Genomic DNA, 14,385 nt, shown 5'->3' on the forward strand with positions numbered 1-14,385 from the left:
TCCATGGATGGGCGACAGAATGCATGGAATTACTTATGGCTTAAAACTTGGACTCCTAGGTCCCCTGGGAAGCTGAGAAGATTTTCACATAACATTAAGGCTGTGACCATTTGTGACCAACAATTATCTGACCCATAAAGTACATCTCCACTGTGGTCCATTCATGTGGTCCTTCCCCAACAGGTCTCCACAGAACCCGATTATGATCCGAGCATAAGCCATGATCTTACAACGTATGGCCAGCTTTTCTCATAAAATGTATCTAAGAGTCTAAAGGTGGCCATACACGTTAAGATTTTTCTCTCCCTAACGACCAATTCTGGCAAATACGTCAACTTATCGTATCGTGAAAACAGCAAATGACTGCACATCGGCAGATTTTTCACCCGACATCGGTCAGAAAATTCATCAGGCAGGTTTGAAAATCGATGAAAAATACATTTGTCCATTGTCTAACTGTTTGCAGGACCAAGCAGGTAGTTTTCCTAGCTTCAAATAGACAATATCGCATGAAACGGTTGTTTTCGTTAATGGACAAATCGTACGATCGTTTCAAGATTAGATTGGTCCTATAAAAACTAAAAGATCTTTTAAAGAAGAAGGAAAGGTAAAAACTAAGTAAGCTTCATCAGAAAGGTCTTTGTAAATGCAACCATAAGCACTCACAGAAAAACTGCACTGAGTCCTCTATCAAAAGAAACACAGGATTTCCTTTGTTCTTTTGTGTACACATGTTCTTCTGTGTCAGACTTCCTGCTCTCAGAAAAATCCTTCAAGGCAGAGGCACCAGCCTGATCGGTTTGCTCCTCTCTCCCTCCCATCAGAATTCGCTCCCACCCCATCAGAATTTGCTTCCCCTCCCATCTGAGCTACCAGCAGCTAGAGTTGCAGCAGGAAGCTACTGAGACCAAGCTAAAATGGCAGCTGCTATCTTAAACAAATAGAAGGAGCTTCTAGGGCTGTTACTCAGGTATGGTAAAGCTTTCTGCAGGTATGGTAAAGCTTCTTGTATGGCCAGCTTAAGAGTATATGTTTATGTTTTATGTCTTAAACAAACTTATAGAGCATTTCCTTGCTGCTTGGTATCCTGGTCCAATACTGCCAATTACCTGGGCAGTAACACAATCATAATAGATGCCAATCACATCATGGCAGCCCACAGAACCACACCTCAAACTGAGTGCAGAGACTTATCTATTGAAGAAATGAACTCATTTCAGAAGGGCAAAGAGCGCTCGTTGTGACCCTCTGAGGCAGCCGTAAAATGCCATGGGTGATTGGCAGTTTTTAGTCCATACACGTGGATATCAGTAAACAGCTCAAATTGTAATCGTTGTAAAAAAAATAAAACCTTTCCATGTAGATCAGGGGTGCCCAGACCTTTTCCCCCGGCGATTGACTTTTGGCTCCCCCCCACGTACAGAAACCACGCACAGAACCACCACACTTCCTGGCTTCGTCGCGGTCCACCAGAAATCCATGGGGGTCGACTGGTGGGCCGCGATCAACGTTTGGATGTAGATGATGTAAAGCCTAGGTCACCTAATCTAGGAAGGACGTTATATTAACCAATGACTGATGTAGAAAAGGGCTTCTTGGGCAGAAAGACGAAGGCGCCCACAATACACGAGAAAGGCTTAGATCCAAAAATGATTTGTTTGCAGGTCCGACTTTATATTAATGCATATTAAGAAATTAATCTTAAGGTCCCCATACATGGACCGATTGTAGCTGCCGATATCGGTGCCTTGGACCGATTCGGCAGCTTATCGGCCCGTGTAGGGGCAGAACGAGGGGCCTGCCCGAGTGATATCTGGCCTGAAATTGGCCAGATATTGATCGGCCAGGTTAGAAAATTCAGTCGGATCGGGGGCCGCTTTGGCTCGTTGATGCGGTCCCCGAACCAACTGCCCCATTGCCGCCGTTAGAATTTGCCCTGGGGCCAAACGATCGAACTCGCCTACATGTCACCCAATATTGCCCACCCGTAGGTGGGGATATCGGGTGAAGATCCACTCGCTTGGCGACATCGGGGCACAGTCGCTCGTTAGCAGCTTCCAAATGAAGCCGTCAAGCATTAATAACGAGTTATCGGCATGACAGTATGCACGCACCATTAACCTCTCTGTTACACACAAAACAATGCTGTGCGTCTGTGTCTCCCAGCAAACCCCCGCACAATGCAGCTGCTATTTACTAAACTCCCGTATCATTGCTGTATTCCCGATAACCTTGTGTACATACTGTATAAAGTGCATTCAACGTAGGAAATAAAGATATATATCTGCTGATTATTTCTCTTTCACCCACCATTGATCTAATTAAAGGGATACTATCGCCGTTCATTAGCCCGCTTTCTTTGTCTAATCAGCCAGGGTGCAAGTACGACTTTGTATTTAGCTCAATAGCTTCTTGGTTGGTTGCCGTGGGTTGTTTGAAGGGAGAAACTCAAATTACTTGCCCCCATGATCTATAAATAAAAGAAGGTTGATGTTAGTAGTGCAGGGCAGTAAGCAATACAAATACAGGTACTGGATCTGTTCTCTGGAAAGCTATTATGCAGAAAGCTCTAAATTACGGAAATGCCAACTTACAGAAATGCAGGGGGATTGGAGGCAATAAGGAGATTGTGGTTGGGATCAAAGTGTGGCAACGGGACGGGGGCAGAAGTCCGTGTCTCCCAGTTTCCGTCTAACCGCACCTTATACAGGTAAGTTTGGGTCACAAATTCAGTGTTCGGAGTCTCATTTTCAGATGCTTTGTCTCAGCGGAGCGTGGAGCCAGTAGACGTGAGTGCCCTCTTGTGGTTGTGTAGCTAATTGCCCAAATTAGCACTTAAACTTCATTTTCTAGATAATGTGACCCCAGTATCTCTTAGAATAGGCAGTTATTTAATAACATAGCAACACAGGTACAAAAAAGACACTTGTCCATCACATTCAACCTTTTTATGTCTAACCTTCCTAACTGCAAGCTGATCCAGAAAAAGGAGAAAAAACACATCAAACCCTTCCTGACTCAAAGATGGCAATCGGACCAGTCCCTGGGGCAACTTGTACTTAAAGCTATTTTCTGTAACATTGTATTTTCTCAATTGCTAAAGAGCACTCGTCCCGATATTAGCAAAACATGTCCAACAGAACACACAGCTCTCGTCAGTCTCTGTTTCATTTGACATTGGTAAATGCACCACTAACCTGCTGTAATAGCCTGTACAGAAAAATACCATAAAACTATGGCACATAGGGATTCCCCTGTACTAAGCACAATTCAGCAGGAACAGCCCCCTAAGTTTGCTCATAGCCTGTACAGAGAGATACCATAAAACTATGGCACATAGGGATTCCCCTGTACTAAGCACAATTCAGCAGGAACAGCCCCCTAAGTTTGCCCATAGCCTGTACAGAGAGATACCATAAAACTATGGCACATAGGGATTCCCCTGTACTAAGCACAATTCAGCAGGAACAGCCCCCTAAGTTTGCCCATAGCCTGTACAGAGAGATACCATAAAACTATGGCACATAGGGACTTCCCTGTACTAAGCACAATTCAGCAGGAACAGCCCCCTAAGTTTGCTCATAGCCTGTACAGAGAGATACCATAAAACTATGCCACATAGGGATTCCCCTGTACTAAGCACAATTCAGCAGGAACAGCCCCCTAAGTTTGCCCATAGCCTGTACAGAGAGATACCATAAAACTATGGCACATAGGGATTTCCCTGTACTAAACACAATTCAGCAGGAACAGCCCCCTAAGTTTGCTCATAGCCTGTACAGAGAGATACCATAAAACTATGGCACATAGGGATTCCCCTGTACTAAACACAATTCAGCAGGAACAGCCCCCTACGTTTGCTCATAGCCTGTACAGAGAGATACTATAAAACTATGGCACATAGGGATTCCCCTGTACTAAGCACAATTCAGCAGGAACAGCCCCCTAAGTTTGCCCATAGCCTGTACAGAGAGATACCATAAAACTATGGCACATAAGGATTCCCCTGTACTAAGCATAATTCAGCAGGAACAGCCCCCAAGTTTGCTCATAGCCTGTACAGAGAGATACCATAAAACTATGGCACATAGGGATTCCCCTGTACTAAGCACAATTCAGCAGGAACAGCCCCCTACGTTTGCTCATAGCCTGTACAGAGAGATACTATAAAACTATGGCACATAGGGATTCCCCTGTACTAAGCACAATTCAGCAGGAACAGCCCCCTAAGTTTGCTCATAGCCTGTACAGAGAGATACCATAAAACTATGGCACATAGGGATTCCCCTGTACTAAGCACAATTCAGCAGGAACAGCCCCCTAAGTTTGCCCATAGCCTGTACAGAGAGATACCATAAAACTATGGCACATAGGGATTCCCCTGTACTAAGCACAATTCAGCAGGAACAGCCCCCTAAGTTTGCTCATAGCCTGTACAGAGAGATACCATAAAACTATGGCACATAGGGATTCCCCTGTACTAAGCACAATTCAGCAGGAACAGCCCCCTAAGTTTGCTCATAGCCTGTACAGAGAGATACCATAAAACTATGGCACACAGGGAGTCCCCTGTACTAAGAACAATTCAGCAGGAACAGCCTCCCATGTTTGCCTATATCCTGCTCTGGTGGCTTCTTCAAGGGAGATCCGTCCAATAGATGTCTTCACGCATTTCCATATTTTGATCCTCCTCCCCTTTTGGAGCAACATAAGTTCCTGCTACGAAACTGACAGGGAACCCGCGCAAATCATAGTTATGACCAGAGGAAATGGAGAGTGAAAGATTATTTTTGGTCAACTTCACCCATTGGGGCTCATTTATAAACTCTGCTCAGCGCAGAATTATTGAATGAGTTACACCAGAACTTTGGTGGCGGAAAAAATATTCGCTAAACTGATGTGGCAAACTTCAAATTAATATGATAAGTGATAATCAGCACTAAAATTAGCACACAATAAACACGCGCAGAGGGGATGCGCTATCTGTAATGGCCCCTTTATTGGGGCTCCCTATAGATCCTCTCAGGTCCCTGTCTGGGTTTCAAATGAGGGGTGGGCGTGTCCTAACGCTCTCTGCCAGAAGCACAGTAGGAGGGGGAGAGCCAATCACAGCGTTGCACTCACACAAGCACAGACAGGCTTCAGTTCCCTATCAGGTCAGCCTAGCTGCTGATTGGTTCCTATCCTACAGTGCCGCCACCCCCCATGCACAGCCTGGGAAGGGAGGCAGCAAGAAGTGGGACAGATGGGCGGGGCTAGTGGGGTTTTTGCTGAAATTGTCAATAAATCAGCCCAAAACACTGCTTTTACAGCCCATTTCTTATACATTAAGACCAATACTATTCACCGGCAAAACATTGTTTTTCACACACTATATGGGGTACATTTATCATGCTGTGTAAAAAGTGGAGCAAAACATCACCGGTGATGGTGCCCGGGGCAACCAATCAGCAATTAGATTTCAACAGTTAGAAAATGAAAGCAAAGCACCTGATTGTAGGGTTGCCAGGTTGGTGGTTTTTCTGCCAAATTGGGCTACTAATGTTTAGCCCAGGTGGGTTTCCTAAGTACAAACCCCCAAGGTACAGCTTTGGGCTAATTTTTGGGTTTGTAGTGTGGAAACTAGCCAAAGTTTTCCCCCCTAGTGTGCCTGTCCCACTGCATGCTGGGTAATGTAGTTTGTATCTAACAATTAGCCTACAGCTAGGGTTACTATAAAACTACAATACCCAGCATGCAACTGGCCAGCATAGACAGAGGCTCCCATTTCTATTCTATTTAGGCTTTATCTGTCTGCCCTACAGAGTATGAGATTGTACCACTACTTTCTACTGGGATGTTTCTTTTTTTTATTCTCCAACACTACACGGCGTTTGAGTAGCGTAAACACAACCAGGTTCTGAGGGGCAACTACCGCCACTTTACTCTCAGCTTCCGACTGCGCCCCGCCTACTCGCCCCTCCCACCGGGCGGCTACGTGTGTGCGTCACTTACGCGCTTACGTGCAGCGGTGACGCCAGTGCCGCATGTGGCTGCGGGATGTTCTGTGAGACATGAGGCTGGGAGAGTGCGGGTAGCAGCGCTGCGGGAGGGGTAAGTAACGCTGCGGGGCTGGGGGGGAAAGGAAGAACTTGCGGGCACCCTAATGAAGTCTGACAGCAGGGGGGCCGCCTATCCGACTAAGTGCAGCACAGCCGTCACCCCTTTATGACCCAAAATCAGACGGGTCCTGGTATATCCCCCCCCCCCGGGCACCCCACTTGTACCCTTCCTGGTAACCAACCAATCAGCTTACTATGGGTCTGGTCTTTCTGCTTCTGATTGGTTCTTTTCATGAACTTGTAAAGTTCTGTTTCATTGGTCCAGTGTTGAGGTGCAGTTCATTACATGGGGGGGGTCCAGTAATTCCCTGTAGAGTGTAAGCTCTTTTGGGCAGGGCTCCCTTCCCCTCCTGTATCGGTTACTGATTGCTTTATATGTTACTCCTTGTAGAGTGTAAGCTCTTTTGGGCAGGGCTCCCTTCCCCTCCTGTATCGGTTACTGATTGCTGTATATGTTACTCCTTGTAGAGTGTTAGCTCTTTTGGGCAGGGCTCTCTTCCCCTCCTGTATCGGTTACTGATTGCTTTATATGTTACTCCTTGTAGAGTGTAAGCTCTTTTGGGCAGGGCTCCCTTCCCCTCCTGTATCGGTTACTGATTGCTGTATATGTTACTCCTTGTAGAGTGTAAGCTCTTTTGGGCAGGGCTCCCTTCCCCTCCTGTATCGGTTACTGATTGCTGTATATGTTACTCCTTGTAGAGTGTAAGCTCTTTTGGGCAGGGCTCCCTTCCCCTCCTGTATCGGTTACTGATTGCTTTATATGTTACTCCTTGTAGAGTGTAAGCTCTTTTGGGCAGGGCTCCCTTCCCCTCCTGTATCGGTTACTGATTGCTGTATATGTTACTCCTTGTAGAGTGTAAGCTCTTTTGGGCAGGGCTCCCTTCCCCTCCTGTATCGGTTACTGATTGCTGTATATGTTACTCCTTGTAGAGTGTAAGCTCTTTTGGGCAGGGCTCCCTTCCCCTCCTGTATCGGTTACTGATTGCTTTATATGTTACTCCTTGTAGAGTGTAAGCTCTTTTGGGCAGGGCTCCCTTCCCCTCCTGTATCGGTTACTGATTGCTGTATATGTTACTCCTTGTAGAGTGTAAGCTCTTTTGGGCAGGGCTCCCTTCCCCTCCTGTATCGGTTACTGATTGCTGTATATGTTACTCCTTGTAGAGTGTAAGCTCTTTTGGGCAGGGCTCCCTTCCTCTCCTGTATCGGTTACTGATTGCTTTATATGTTACTCCTTGTAGAGTGTAAGCTCTTTTGGGCAGGGCTCCCTTCCCCTCCTGTATTGGTTACTGATTGCTGTATATGTTACTCCTTGTAGACTGTAAGCTCTTTTGGGCAGGGCTCCCTTCCCCTCCTGTATCGGTTACTGATTGCTGTATATGTTACTCCTTGTAGAGTGTAAGCTCTTTTGGGCAGGGCTCCCTTCCCCTCCTGTATCGGTTACTGATTGCTGTATATGTTACTCCTTGTAGAGTGTAAGCTCTTTTGGGCAGGGCTCCCTTCCCCTCCTGTATCGGTTACTGATTGCTGTATATGTTACTCCTTGTAGAGTGTAAGCTCTTTTGGGCAGGGCTCCCTTCCCCTCCTGTATCGGTTACTGATTGCTGTATATGTTACTCCTTGTAGACTGTAAGCTCTTTTGGGCAGGGCTCCCTTCCCCTCCTGTATCGGTTACTGATTGCTGTATATGTTACTCCTTGTAGAGTGTAAGCTCTTTTGGGCAGGGCTCCATTCCCCTCCTGTATCGGTTACTGATTGCTGTATATGTTACTCCTTGTAGACTGTAAGCTCTTTTGGGCAGGGCTCCCTTCCCCTCCTGTATCGGTTACTGATTGCTGTATATGTTACTCCTTGTAGAGTGTAAGCTCTTTTGGGCAGGGCTCCCTTCCCCTCCTGTATCGGTTACTGATTGCTTTATATGTTACTCCTTGTAGAGTGTAAGCTCTTTTGGGCAGGGCTCCCTTCCCCTCCTGTATCGGTTACTGATTGCTGTATATGTTACTCCTTGTAGAGTGTAAGCTCTTTTGGGCAGGGCTCCCTTCCCCTCCTGTATCGGTTACTGATTGCTTTATATGTTACTCCTTGTAGAGTGTAAGCTCTTTTGGGCAGGGCTCCCTTCCTCTCCTGTATCGGTTACTGATTGCTGTATATGTTACTCTGTATGCCCAATGTATGAAACCCACTTATTGTACAGCGCTGCGGGATATGTTGGCGCTTTATAAATAAACGTTAATAATAATAATAAGGGTGAAGTCACACTGAGCTACTTAGTAGCAGCTACTTGTCACGGCTACTGAATGCCAGAAACCATAGACCAGGGGTTCCCAACCTTCCTAATGCCAAGACCCTTTAATACAGTTCCTCATGTTGTGGTGACCCCCCAACCATAAAATTATTCCTAACACCATTGGAGATATGTGTTTTCTGATGGTCTTAGGCAGCCCCTGCGAAAGGGTCGTTCGACCCCCAACGGGGTCCTGACCCACAGGTTGAGAACCGCTGCCATAGACAATACTGAGAAATGCCTCTGCTAAACACACGTAGAGACAATTATCAGTAAATGATCAGCATTGTCTGTTTTAGTAGCCGTGACAAGTACCTGCTACTAGTAGCTCTGTGTGTCTTCCCCCTAAAGGACTAAGCTTATGGTATCATATGGGTAAATAAATTAAAAAATCCCATTTTTCTTAAGGTGGCCATACACGCACCGATATTATCGTACGAAACCTCGTTTCGTACGATAATCGGTGCGTGTATGGCATGTCGGCGAGTCGACTGATATCGCAGGAAGCTGCCGATATCGGACGACTCGCCGATCAGACAAGTTTGAAAATTTTGATCGGGCGCCATAGAAGGCGCCTGACCAAAATTCTCCCTTCAGAGCTGAATCGGCAGAAGGAGGTAGAAATCCTATTGTTTCTACCTCCTTACCTGCCGATTCAGCCCTGAATGGTGTGTGGCGGATCTTACGATGTTTCGTGCGACCGATGGTCGTACGAAACATCGTCGGATCGCCACGTGTATGGCCACCTTTACTGTTGTCCTTAAGGATGAAGACACACGGAGCTACTAGTAGCAGCTACTCTTTCACGGCTACTAAACACCAGAAAATCCCCTGCCATAGACAATACTGAGAATTGCCTCTGCTAAAACACATGTAGAGACAGTTATCAGTAAATGATCAGCATTGTCTGTTTTAGTAGCCGTGACAAGTACCTGCTACTAGTAGCTCCGTGTGTCTTCACCCTAAAGGACTAAGCTTATGGTATCATATGGGTAAATAAATTAAAAAATCCCATTTTTCTTACTGTTGACCTTAAGGATGAAGACACACGGAGCTACTAGTAGCAGCTACGTTTTCACGGCTACTAAACACTAGAAAATCCCCTGCCATAGACAATACGGAGAATTGCCTTTGCTAAAACACATGTAGAGACTATTATCAGTAAATGATCTGTTTTAGTAGCCACAACAAGTAGCTGCTACTAGTAGCTCCGTGTGTCGTCACCCTTAAGTGTACAGTGTTGCGTAACTGCCTGCCACTCTATAAATAAAGGTGATAAAATGCCATATTAAACGGATTGTTCACCTTTGAGTTTACTTTTAGTATGATGTAGAGAGTGATATTCTGAGACAATTTGCAATTGGTCTTCATTTTTTATTTTTTTTAGTTATTTCACTTTTTGTTCAGCAGCTCTAGCTTATAGTTTCAGCAGCTATCTGGTTGTTACGGTCTGAATTACCTTAGCAACCAGGGAGTGGTTTGAATGAGAGATTGGTATTTGAATAGGAGAGGGGCTGAATAGAAAAAAGTTATAAAAAGTAACAATAAAACTGGAGCCTCACAGAGCAATAGGGTTTGGCTGCCGGGGTCAGTGACCCCCATTTGAAAGAAGCAAAGAGTTAGAAGGCAGCAAATAGTTCATAAACTATAAATAATGAAGACTATTTGAGAAGTTGCTTAGAACCGACTGTTCTACGAGATACTAAAAGTTTATTGGAACTGGGCAGTAAGTTGGTGGTTCCTCCCATAGAAACGGCCCCCATTGTAGCGGTGCAATGTGCCATAAGGGCGCGCTCCGCATAGCAAAGGCTGCTGGTCTATTCACATTGTAATTGCATCAAACTGGGGTCGTACAGAGGGGTCAGAATTCATTCCTGTCTTTCTACCCCCCCCCCCCCCCCCCGGCTCCGGGGGATGAACATTATTATGCTAAATATGGTTTGTTAAATAATTTGCACACACTGGATTGCAGGGTTGTTAAATGGGCATTTTGTCTTTGTTACTGGCCCTTTAAGAGTATTCTGTCCCCTCCTCCTCGTCCTCCCAGAAATAGCAAGTAGAGGGTTAAATCTTACAGTATAATAATAATGTTTAAGTTAACCTTTAGACACCTTTACAGAATAGCCTATTCCTAGCAACTTTGCAATTGGTCTTCATTATTTTTTATAGTTTTTGAGTTTTCTAGCTTTCAAATGGGGGTCACTGACCCCGGAAGCTAAAAACTATTGCTCTGTGAGGCTCCAGTTTTATTGTAATTGTTACTTTTTATTCCTTATCTTTCTATTCAGGTCCTCTCCTATTCATATTCCCATCTTTCCTTTAAACCACTGCATGGTTGCTAGGGTAAGTAAGACCCTAGCAACCCGATAGCTGCTAAAATACCAAATGGAGAGCTGCTGAGCAAAAAGCTCAGTAACTGAAAAGCCATAAAAGAATAAAAAATGAAGACCAATTTGTTTGCAGCGTAGATAGGGATTAAAGTAAAAATAATGCAGAAATAAGCACAAACTGGCGTTTGCACTGGGATAAGGGAAAGCTCCACTTTCAGCTCCAGCTCAGTAATGGCTGCTGTGCAGTGTGTGAAAGGGTGGACTTGGCTCTGCATTGAGCCGTAAGGGGGAAACAGGGGCCCCTCTCAGGAGTATGGCTGATACAGTCAGGGAGTGGCAGCCTTTGCTTGTGTTTTGTTTTGTAAAATTCAATTTAGATCCCCTTTACTAGATCACTCTTCTGTAAATGATAAGGATATTAGCAGTCACTGAGGGGTTCTGTGCCCCCCATATAAAGGCACAAGGCTGCAGGCTGAGTTATACAGGGAACTCTGAGTATCACTCATGTATTATAAGGGATAATGTACCCCCTACTGTAACTGATAAGGATATTAGCAGTCACTGAGGGGTTCTGTGCCCCCCATATAAAGGCACAAGGCTGCAGGCTGAGTTATACAGGGAACTCTGAGTATCACTCATGTATTATAAGGGATAATGTACCCCCTACTGTAAATAATAAGGATATTAGCAGTCACTGAGGGGTTCTGTGCCCATATAAAGGCACAAGGCTGCAGGCTGAGTTATACAGGGAACTCTGAGTATCACTCATGTATTATAAGGGATAATGTACCCCCTACTGTAAATGATAAGGATATTAGCAGTCACTGAGGGGTTCTGTGCCCATATAAAGGCACAAGGCTGCAGGCTGAGTTATACAGGGAACTCTGAGTATCACTCATGTATTATAAGGGATAATGTACCCCCTACTGTAAATGATAAGGATATTAGCAGTCACTGAGGGGTTCTGTGCCCATATAAAGGCACAAGGCTGCAGGCTGAGTTATACAGGGAACTCTGAGTATCACTCATGTATTATAAGGGATAATGTACCCCCTACTGTAAATGATAAGGATATTAGCAGTCACTGAGGGGTTCTGTGCCCCCCATATAAAGGCACAAGGCTGCAGGCTGAGTTATACAGGGAACTCTGAGTATCACTCATGTATTATAAGGGATAATGTACCCCCTACTGTAAATAATAAGGATATTAGCAGTCCCTGAGGGGTTCTGTGCCCATATAAAGGCACAAGGCTGCAGGCTGAGTTATACAGGGAACTCTGAGTATCACTCATGTATTATAAGGGATAATGTACCCCCTACTGTAAATGATAAGGATATTAGCAGTCCCTGAGGGGTTCTGTGCCCCCCATATAAAGTGCCTTTCAACAGGTCATTTAATTTTTAGGTGACTTCTGTTATTCTTGACCACTGAATGGTTGGTGGGACATTTGTGATATCACTAAGCTCTAATCTCACATTCTTTTCAGATTGGGGGCTCTAGAGGAATATACCGATCTGGAATATGGCAAAAGAAATGAAGGGGCAGTACGAACCTGTGGCAGAGATCGGCGTTGGGGCCTACGGCACGGTATACAAGGCCCGAGACCTTCAGAGCGGAAAGTTTGTGGCCCTCAAAAATGTGCGCGTGCAAACCAACGAGAACGGGCTCCCCCTCTCTACGGTCAGGGAGGTCGCTTTGCTGAAGCGCCTCGAGCATTTCGACCATCCGAATATTGTAAAGTAAGTGTGTTCAAACCTTTACTTCTCCTTTAAACGTGCTATGATTTAAGGGGTAGTTCACCTTTCAATTAACTTTTAATATGATGCAGACAGTGACAATTGGCAGTTGATCTTCATTTTTCTATATATGGGTTTTCAGTTATTTAGCCTTTTGTTCAGCGGCTATCTGGTTGCTAGGGTCTTATTTACCTTAGCAACCAGGCAGTGGTTTACAGGAGAGAGGGGATTATGAATAGGAGAGGGGCTGCATTGAAAGATAAGTAATAAAAAGTAACAATAATAATAAAGTTGAAGCCTCGCAGAGCAATAGTTTTTGGGTGCTGGCGTCAGTGACCCCCATTTGAAAGCAGGAAAGAGGCAGAAGAGACTTTTGGCCTTTATAAAATATATATATATATATATATATACACATACATACATACATACATACATACATACATACATACATATATATATATTAGGACATTCTATAACATACTAAGGGTTAACTTAAAGGTGAACATCCCCTTTAGGTGGAGTTTATAGGATCAGTTCCCCTTGAAATCATTGGACTGCTGTGTGCAGGTAGTGATACAGCTGCGCATTCTTTCCCATGATATGAAAGGACACGTTCGACTCCTTGTTTGTTCTGTATAAATGCTGCGGGCCCTGCGACATGCTTGTCATTTTCTCCCAAAGCCAAAAGCATGCAAGGAATTGTAGTTCAGCAGCAGCAGCTCCATAGAGCAGGGGATTCTGGGCTCTGTGTTTACAGTGGTTACAGAAGACATTTCTGTGCTGTGTTTGGGATGGGTAGTGGCCCCAGGGCCTATTGTGGCAGGTAAAATAGTAATGTTTTATTCTACCCACAATATTTGCTTTTCAGAGAAAAGGAAATCATTTAACCATGAAATAAACCCAATAGGGCTGTTCTGCCCCCAATAAGGGGTAATTATATCTTAGTTGGGATCAAATACAGGTACTGTTTTATTATTACAGAGAAAAGGGAATCATTTAACCATTAAATAAACCCAATAGGGCTGTTCTGCCCCAATAAGGGGTAATTATATCTTAGTTGGGATCAAATACAGGTACTGTTTTATTATTACAGAGAAAAGGGAATCATTTAACCATTAAATAAACCCAATAGGGCTGTTCTGCCCCAATAAGGGGTAATTATATCTTAGTTGGGATCAAGTACAGGTACTGTTTTATTATTACAGAGAAAAGGGAATCATTTAACCATGAAATAAACCCAATAGGGCTGTTCTGCCCCCAATAAGGGGTAATTATATCTTAGTTGGGATCAAATACAGGTACTGTTTTATTATTACAGAGAAAAGGGAATCATTTAACCATTAAATAAACCCAATAGGGCTGTTCTGCCCCAATAAGGGGTAATTATATCTTAGTTGGGATCAAGTACAGGTACTGTTTTATTATTACAGAGAAAAGGGAATCATTTAACCATGAAATAAACCCAATAGGGCTGTTCTGCCCCAATAAGGGGTAATTTATATCTTAGTTGGGATCAAGTACAGGTACTGTTTTATTATTACAGAGAAAAGGAAATCATTTAACCATGAAATAAACCCAATAGGGCTGTTCTGCCCCCAATAAGGGGTAATTATATCTTAGTTGGGATCAAATACAGGTACTGTTTTATTATTACAGAGAAAAGGGAATCATTTAACCATTAAATAAACCCAATAGGGCTGTTCTGCCCCAATAAGGGGTAATTATATCTTAGTTGGGATCAAGTACAGGTACTGTTTTATTATTACAGAGAAAAGGGAATCATTTAACCATGAAATAAACCCAATAGGGCTGTTCTGCCCCAATAAGGGGTAATTTATATCTTAGTTGGGATCAAGTACAGGTACTGTTTTATTATTACAGAGAAAAGGGAATCATTTAACTCTTTTACTGCCAAGCACGTATGGCATACGTGCTG

At 44.2% G+C, this 14,385-nt stretch overlaps 1 protein-coding gene across 1 annotated transcript in view; it reads left to right on the forward strand.

Annotated features, from left to right (window-relative positions):
- Positions 1-6,029: 6,029 nt before the first annotated feature.
- The window catches only part of cdk4 (cyclin-dependent kinase 4), a 36,521-nt gene continuing 28,165 nt past the window's right edge, over positions 6,030-14,385 (forward strand). Inside the window, 2 exon segments of the mRNA NM_001016742.1 lie at positions 6,030-6,093; positions 12,200-12,452. Of these exon segments, the coding sequence (NP_001016742.1) occupies positions 12,235-12,452 (218 nt within the window). The 5' untranslated portion in view covers positions 6,030-6,093; positions 12,200-12,234.

Source organism: Xenopus tropicalis, chromosome 2 (assembly GCF_000004195.4).
Source record: "Xenopus tropicalis strain Nigerian chromosome 2, UCB_Xtro_10.0, whole genome shotgun sequence".
In the NCBI taxonomy this organism is placed as follows: Eukaryota; Metazoa; Chordata; class Amphibia; order Anura; family Pipidae; genus Xenopus; species Xenopus tropicalis.